The 8,868-nt window shown below is 34.9% G+C and overlaps 1 protein-coding gene across 1 annotated transcript; it reads left to right on the top strand.

The window, feature by feature from the left end:
• Positions 1-2,260: 2,260 nt before the first annotated feature.
• On the top strand, positions 2,261-8,544 carry LOC136827072 (hsp70-binding protein 1). Its single transcript, XM_067084854.1, has 7 exons — positions 2,261-2,483; positions 3,771-3,916; positions 4,105-4,285; positions 5,073-5,294; positions 5,631-5,786; positions 6,805-7,019; positions 7,486-8,544. Exons 2-7 carry the CDS (start codon positions 3,785-3,787, stop codon positions 7,552-7,554), a joined length of 975 nt encoding a protein of 324 aa, XP_066940955.1. The 5' UTR covers positions 2,261-2,483; positions 3,771-3,784; the 3' UTR covers positions 7,555-8,544.
• Positions 8,545-8,868: the final 324 nt, after the last annotated feature.

Here is an 8,868-nt window from a genome sequence, read left to right as displayed (position 1 = left end):
AACTTCAAAAACATATCGCTTACTTTGTAACTATAACAACTAACATCGAAATAGAGCTTTAAATAAAGCCACAAAACCATATTGCTTAATTTGTGAATGAATGTAAACAGGTACATGACGATTGCTGGAGAGACATATTACCTGAATTAAGACGAAATAAAGGTCTTTGTTTTATTAATATTGCTCCTTGTCCATGTTACGCTCTTCGTTAAATGGTTTAATGGTAGAATCTACGTAAAACGCTGATAATAATGGAGAAACAGTGGAGTAGGTCTTTGAGGATGATGTCGCCAAATTTCTGTCTGACGCCTGCTTAGATACTCGTGAATAAACTAATTGGTCATCCTCCTACAAAGAAATGTTTATAGTTGTCGGCTGGTGTTCATTTGTATCGAAATCAAAAGAATATATTTGTCAACCAAATGCAAAATGATGGACATGCATGAGCCTATTATACAATTGCAAAAAGTGCGAGTGAATAACAAGCGAAACATCAGAAGTAAGACGACATGAACAGTTCCACCAAATGATGTTATTGCTTTCCTCTTTCATTCTCCGTATATCTTGAAGACAAATTCAAAGCTACCCACAAGAATGAGAAATTGAACCATCCCTAGACTTTTTATAATAAAATTTCCAGATAATAATTAGCGTTAATCGTTTGGTTATTAAATTATGTAAGGATTTTTGCGGTATTTTCACCAAAATAAAAACTACTTTCAATAAAAAAAAAAAATTAAAATATGTACTTCCTGGAAAATTACCTATGCAGTCGCGATTGGAATTAAAAGAAAACGCACGCGCTTGTATCATAGAAAACTTTAAAACTCATTAGCTAACAGAGACAAAAGAAGATTGCCGTTACTGTACTTGTCAAAGGCTCTTCACAGCTGTCCTCGTAGGGGGTTAGTCCCGTCAGTGCACCTTACAGGGTGCACTGTAGGCATTACTGAAGATTCTCTGCAGCGTCCCTTCGGTCCCTAGCTGCAACCCCTTTCATTCGTTTTACTGTACCTCCATTCATATTGTCTTTTTCCCTTCTTGCTATCCACCCTCTCCTAACAATTATTTCATAGTGCAACTGCGAGGTTTTTCTCCTGTTACATCTTTCAGACCTACCTACCCTCAATTTCCCTTCCAGCGCTGAATGCCCTCTTCGATCCCAGTGCTTGGCTTTTAGCCTAAACTCGGTATTCCATTCGTCACAGCTATAAAGATTTTGAAACGTAATTGTTGAAGGGAATATACTGAATTTTCTCTTAATTATAACTCAAGTACTTAACAAAGACCACTGACTATTTATCTCCAGAATAGAATTACAGAAGCATCAAAGTGTGTATTATTTAAGGGAAATAATATACACACCTCAGGTGGTAAATGATAAAGTAGCCTAGTTGAATACGACAAGAAATGGTAAACTATTTCATCTCCTTTTGACTTTGAACTCGATTATTCCTTATTTCTTTGGTTCTCTTTTGAAAAAGAAAATTTTTGCAAATACTCGACCCCATCCCCGGCAACACCGCTCTGCCAAATGGATATATTGGGATGCTGTAAGTAGAGAGGCAAAAAGAAAGGGAAACGGCGAAACTTTTGGTAATGCAAGGAAAGTGGAAGGAAGATAAAGTTCATGGATATCATTTAGCTTAAGGAGATCAACAAAATTACAATTAAATACGTGAAACCAGGTAAAATATGGTGGGATTTTACTGCAGGTATCTCGTCATGATATACGATTGATTACGACAGCCTGGCATCTCATCGGCTGTTTGGATTAAACAAGCAACGAAGATAAATTGCACTATTTCATTGAACTCATCGGCAACAAACACGGTTTGCAAAATGGCCAGAATATATATACTAGAGGCAGGAGGCAATTCAGCAGTTTATGGAAATATATAATATATTGTAATGTATAGAAAGATCTTGATGGAAAGTGGGAGAATAAAGGATTTAACCAGTCGGACGTAAATCAAAATGTAACTGCAAGACAGGTATTTGAGAGCAACAGACCAATAACCAACTGAACTCATATGCGAGAAGAGCACGCCAGTAAGAAGAGCTGTTACAGGGAAAATGCGTAACCGGCCTGATGCAAGGTATGCAAGCCGCTGAAACATCCAGGAAAAAAATATATAAAGAATCTATTTATTATTTTGTTGGAAGCAACATCTCCATAAGAATTAATTGCGACATAACTATTATCATCGAATTATTGCCATAAAATGCTAACTTACCATAAAGAGAAAATAAAAACCATGAATAGTGACTCGGAGAAGAGAGCTGTTGCAAAGGAAAGTTCTCGTAATCACTGTAACATTCTACTTGGTGCGGGATTATTCTAGAATTTAGGGTCAACTAAATAAAACTGCCGAACGAGGTGACATTATCTTCAGTGTAAAACTTACCTGAAAGCTAGTGTCTGTTCGTTGTAACATTATGTCAGTGGTAGTCATTCAGTGAGACATTCAACTGAATTTAACGTAAGTCGACCTGTGGTGCCATGTCTTTTAGCGTATGAAAGACCATAATTAATAACCTATTTTAGTTATAATCTAAGTGTTTGATGTTTCTCGTCGTAACCTAACTTGACCCAGCACATGCATCTTTTACCAAGCCTTGGTCATTGCCCCGAATCCCCCATACCCTTAGTGTAAACCTTGGTTCTTCTGTGCCCACTCGTACTCCTAACCTGGTTCCTTTAGCCTTCGGTAACCAAATGGCACCCTTTAATTGTAGTATTTTCTTTGCATGATTGTTAAGGGCAGACTATTCTCGTCCTTCTCACGATTGCAGGCGCCCTGGGCAGACAGCATGACTATCCTATACCCTACCCTAGGCTAGCTTGCCATGTAGGATGGAGTAGTTTTTGTGCTTTTTGCGTAGGTGTGATTGTGTAATAGCCTGTGGCTAAATGTCATTTTACAAAGGCTATTGCTATTTTATTTATCTTATGTTATTACATTGTCAGTGATGAAAAGAAAGGTGGCACCCATAAAATTATGCTATTATATAGCCTATGTGTTTGTTTTGTGTCTATATATTTGAGCAAGCAAGTGCAACGTTTGCCAACCCTAATTTTGTATGGCCAGGTAGGCTAGTGGTAATCATCAATTCCATCAATTTGCAGATTTGTTAAAATGAACGCAGGTACACTGGATCAGTCTTAAATTAGAGAAATTGTAAAGCCTACAGCCAGTTTACAGGTTATTTACAATAACAGACAGCTAGCAAGATTGCTATTATAGGCTAATGATTCTGACTCACTAATTCAGTTGCTGATGTAGCCAGTAACATTTTTGCTATAGACATATTTTATTAATTTAGTTCTTGGACACCAGAATGGCATGCCATAGTCCTAATGACATGAAAAAAGAAAAATAGTAAAAAAACTGGCATTGTCCAGATCTTTTCACTGGCTAACAATAAACGCGATAATATTTGAAAGCAAAATGTCAGAAAACAACCAACAGATATCTGCATTGCATGCACAGTTGCTCTGAGGACTAGTCAGAAGGCCTAGCAGTGTAACCTAAATGGACATTAACAGCTCCATACTTGCAACACCCAGATAAAGTTTTGTTTGTGTCAAACAGTGGTTTGTCATTTATGATATGTATCTAGCAAAGTAGAATTGGAAATTTGAAATTACTGTACCTAAGTGGGAGAGATATTGTCTGTTTTAAAGGAAATTTATATAAAAAGTAAAATGAAAAAAGTTTGGTAAGGAAAAATGGCATTGTTGAAGTAATTTTTTTTTTTTTTTTCAGATTCTGTAGCAAAAATGTCTGGTGAAAATAACGAAGATGCGCCCAGGCAGCCCCATAATTTACAGGGTTTGCTGAACTTCTGCACACAGATAACTGCCAGAGAGGACAATACACGTCCAACAGACATATCTATGATGGATCCTGAGGTAAATTTGACTTTTCTTTTTTTGCATGTCATCTGTTATGCAATACAGTTATTACCATATTTGAATAAGTGTATTTTTAGTATTAAAGATCATAATTATCCTGTATGGAATTGAAAGTTTTCTGCTCTCCATATTTAGAGAAAAGATATTTAGCTGATACAATCAAATAATTTTGTGTTATATTTCAGCGAAGACGATTTCTTGAGGAAGCCCTGACAGGAATGGCAGTTGATGTAGTAAGGAAACTAGCAGAAGCAGTGAAAACTCTGTTTGAAGATGCAGTGACAATTCCTGGGGAAAATGTAGAAGAGCAAGAAGAAGCCCTGGACACCATCAGTGAATACGTTGAAGATCTTAATTATGCTAAAGGTAAGTAGCATGTGTCTTCTTGCTTTCAATTGATAAACCTTAACTATTTGAAGTTCTAGATTTGCGGACTTACCGATTCGCAGATTTCTCTGTGGAACATATATCACATTATTCGTGGAAAATTACCCTGTTCGCGGTATTTTTCACTCAGAAATATTCACTAATTACTGTATTTTCTTATAATTTTCATGACAAAATGCACTTTTTGTGATAAAATTAAAATACTCAGGTATAAGCATTTTTAGAGTTTTTTTTTTGTGTTTGAACTCTCAAAATAGGCAGTTCTACGCTGTTTAGAGGGGTTTTAAGTATTCACGGATTTTAGCTGTTTTGGGGGGGTGGTTTGGGTACACGTCCCCTGCGAATACTGGGGTCAACTGTAGTACCCAGTGACTTACGTAAGGTTTAGCAATTGCCATACCATGTTACTCGGGAATATGTTTTCTGTGATGTATATTTTTCCCCATATGAATTTGCAACACAGGGCTAAGTATATCTGTAGTGATTATAATTAATATTATAATTGTTTCATTTCAGATATCCTATCATATAGTGAATCTTAAAAAGGTTATTCAGTTCACTAGTAAGCATCCTCAAAAATAGGTAATCTTTGAATTTTGATGGGGATTGTATGAATTTTTCTTTTTGTTAGAATAATGTTTCTGATTTGGAAAACTGTTTCGGCAATTTTAAAGTTAAATTTTACAAAGAACTTCCATAGTTTTCTTCTCAATTCTCACTGTTAAAGGAAGGTTTTCATGCAAGGTTATTCTTCAATTTGTTACAGACCTTCACAAAATGGGAGGATTCCCAGCACTTGTACGGTGTTTAGATTCTCCGCACGAATCCCTTCGCACAAGTGCGGCTAATGTCATCGGTGAAGTGTGTCAAAATAATCTGTATTGTCAGTCTAATATGCTGGCTCTCAACCCAATCCCAACTTTGCTTCACATGGTGGATAATGACAGCAGTAAACAAGCAAGGGTTAAGGCTTTATTTGCCCTTTCATGTAAGTATTTTTTAATCTTGCTTTGCTCCTTGTTCTTTTGAAACTTGTAGATTATATATTTATGTAATATTTGTTCATACGCAGAACAAACCTGGGTCTTAACATTACGATAAATCTTCTGGTGCCAGCTGGAAATCCCATCTCACCTCCGTGATGGATGCCAGATGCCAGCAATTCCTTGCATGAACAGTTCTTGTTTTTATTTATACCACTTTCCATCTGCCGCCTAAAGATGTATCCTAATGTTAAGACCGCAGGTTTGTTAGCTATGAAAAGTACAGATTCATTTAAATTTGTCATTTTTATTATTAAAGTATTCTCATTTTCATCTACCAGGTCTCATTCGAGGTTATGCTGATGGGGAACGTAAATTTTTAGAGCTGGATGGTTTCTCATACCTGATGCGTGCAATGCAGTCTGGAGAGGAGAAGTTGGTTGTAAAATCTGCCTTTTTCCTGAATAATCTTATTGACAATGATAATTTCCGGAAAGGTAATTTATTTTTATTTTTAATGTGGTATTGTACTGTATGTGTTTAATTTTATATGTACTGTACATGAAGCATGCAAAACTGTTTTATTGCAAGGGATAACTTTACAATATAGTTTTTAAATTTGCTAAAACTAATCATACTACTTTACATTACTGCAATATTATCAGTGTTGTAGAAATTATACAATAGGGGTAGTTAAAGCCCCATAGCAAGTTTATGTTTAAGCAAAAGTCCCAAATGTGAGAAGTGCCCAAACAGGAAAAATGACCAAAAATAGTATGTTTGTTAAATAAAAATATTTTAGTCAGATCACCAGGCAGTGAAGTTTTTTGTTGTATCAGTGTGTCACCTGGCATTGTCATGTCTTACAATTGTATCTTCCTAGCTGCATATGTGTTGTGTATTCAGTTTTCATTCATTGTTCTCATTTTTGCTTTTTCCCCATCTTCTCTTTTTGTTGCTCCTTAATCTTTGTTTCCCTTCTTTGGTTATTTCATTACGTAGTCTAAGTCTGAGCCCTTTTTCACCTCAGAGCCTTTTGTGTCCCCTTGCTGTAATACTGTACTGAACAACCAGCTTTTTTAAAACTTCTTGTACTAATTCATCACTAATACAACCAGTGATTAACCAAAGGACAGGACTTTAGCCTAGTGTTGAGATTTTTTTTACAATGTTGGGCATGTGTGGTCATTGCAAATGAGTAATTTGACTAATTTTTGCCTAAAATAAAAGTAATGGTTTGTATTTATAAGTCTGTACAGTAATTTGCTTTGGATGTTTTAATACTTGCTGTATTTTTTACCTCCATGAACTCATGTTGTCTTTGTTTTGGATAAAGGGGACTAAGTATCAGGAATTCATAAGAAAAAGTAATATCAGAGAATTTATACACATAAGCCACTATTACAGTATAAATGTAGATTAGTATGTATTTTAATTAAGTTTATTCATAACTAACTTTGACTGTGTAATAGGTAATATTGATATTTTATCGGCTATTTTTATTGAAAATTTCAGATACCATTATGTCAATGGGCTATGTTGAACAGCTGGTCTCCATCCTGAATAATGATGCTGTGGACAGTGTTTCTCGAGAGCACTGCACCATGGTGCTTGCAACACTGGCCATGTCATACCCTCCAGCACTCTCAGACTGTTTGAGACCAGAATTCAATTTACCCAGTTCTTTAAGATCTCGACTTACAACTATCAAAGGCAAATCAGAGTTTGAGGTATGTTTTAATTAGGACTAAGTATGTTCTTTTGCGTACTTATAGACATGTAACCAAGTGTCTGAGAGCTTTTACCAAGTAGAAATTATCTTTTCAAAATAATTTTTGTCCGATAAAAGCTTTCAGACCTTAACATGAAGTCAGTGTCCCTGAAGTAATTTCATTTAAGATGTTCCTGTGAAAATACCTATGTCATCAGGGCATTTGGTATCTTGATCAGATGTATGTTACTTTAAAAGGCGAAAGAATTATAAGTAAAATGATAGTTTAACTGTGGGCCCTTTTTTTTAAGTATTTTTTTCAAGTTTATTGCTTCCGTTTTAGTAAATCTGAGTCACCTAAAGTAATTGGAAAATTTTCTGTTATATTTTTGGGTTTTAAAACACACTGGTCAGTAAAAAACGGGATAGTTAAGATAATGCCATAGTGTACAAGACATTGATGCATTCTGACATTTTATTTTCAGGACGAAGCTCGGCATATAATGAACCTGCTTAATGCAATTGAAAGTGAAGATGAAAACACTTGTAGATAATTTGTCAAGACTGGCGTCAACAAAAACTATCGCCTAGTATATATGGTACAACAATGTGTTATATTTTGACAAATTTGTACAATTTACTGATTCAATTAGACAGATGGTATGTGAAATGTAATTTGTGTTTATAACATCTTTGGGAATGGCTGTGAATGACGTCCAAATGGTATTCATTGTCTGAAGTTTGTTCTTATTACAGAACAGATAATTCTTATGCCTGTGGGCATGCATCAACAAATAGCGGTATGGTTTACTGTTTTGATGTAAACTTGTACAGCACTTTATATTAATAATAATAGTATGCAATAGTAATTGCAAAGCACAGGGGGTTTAGGCCTTGTCTCGAAGTTTTAATGTTCACTTTAGGGCACATTTTTTTATCTGCTGAGTTTCCATTTGGTGTTATATGTAGTGTTAGGTGATTAATAACATGTAGTTTAACCAAACCTCCATGCCAGTTGTAGACTTGAAGGGTACATATATTGTCTAAATTAAAGGCAACTTACTTTAAATACAGTATTTACTTTCTACGTTATCATTTCAATGAAAAATTTCATTCAAAACGTAACAGGTGATAATAAATTTCATGAATTGCTTTTTTCTGAATTAAAAAAAATTACTACTTGAAGCTTCACTTATATTATCAGGGAAATTTTTTTGTTGCTTCATGTCGTCTTGATTTAAGGCACTCTGTTGTATGACTGTCAAAGTTTTGCATAGGAGTTTAATTTTTTAGTAAGGAATATCACTCACAAGGGTCATACTGGTTACAACATCCAAAATAGTAACAGCAGGCTATTGGTTTGGTAATGATGATTTTGATACTGTGTACAAGTTATATATATAATTTTATTTATTTGTTCAACATTTTTTGTAAATCCCTGTGATGTTCATAGACATAGTAGTTGATGTACAAATATCTGAACAACTTGAAGTCTAACAATTTAAAAGTATTGTATCATTTGCTAATATAACTTTTCTATCACATATATTATTTTGTTCTACCTTCTAATTTTAAGTTGGAAAATGTATATATGCCACTCTCAGCTAAAGAGGATCCTGTATCCACATCACCATTCACGTTTATCTGCAGTTCTTTACTCCTAGTTATTCATAACTTGGATCTTTGATATAAGTACTCATGCTTAGTAACACTAAGCATAACAATTCCATTAACAGATGTGTGTGTCTATGTACAAGATAGAAAAATTGACTATGGTCAGGTTAATCCACAGACATCGGCTCATTATACGCACAGAACCTACTTTACTTTTAGATTGTTCCAAAGATCCTCAGATTTAAGGTAAATCT

The sequence above is a fragment of the Macrobrachium rosenbergii genome, chromosome 1 (genome assembly GCF_040412425.1).
Source record: "Macrobrachium rosenbergii isolate ZJJX-2024 chromosome 1, ASM4041242v1, whole genome shotgun sequence".
Lineage (NCBI taxonomy): Eukaryota > Metazoa > Arthropoda > Malacostraca > Decapoda > Palaemonidae > Macrobrachium > Macrobrachium rosenbergii.
This window is presented reverse-complemented; position numbering and strand designations above follow the sequence as displayed.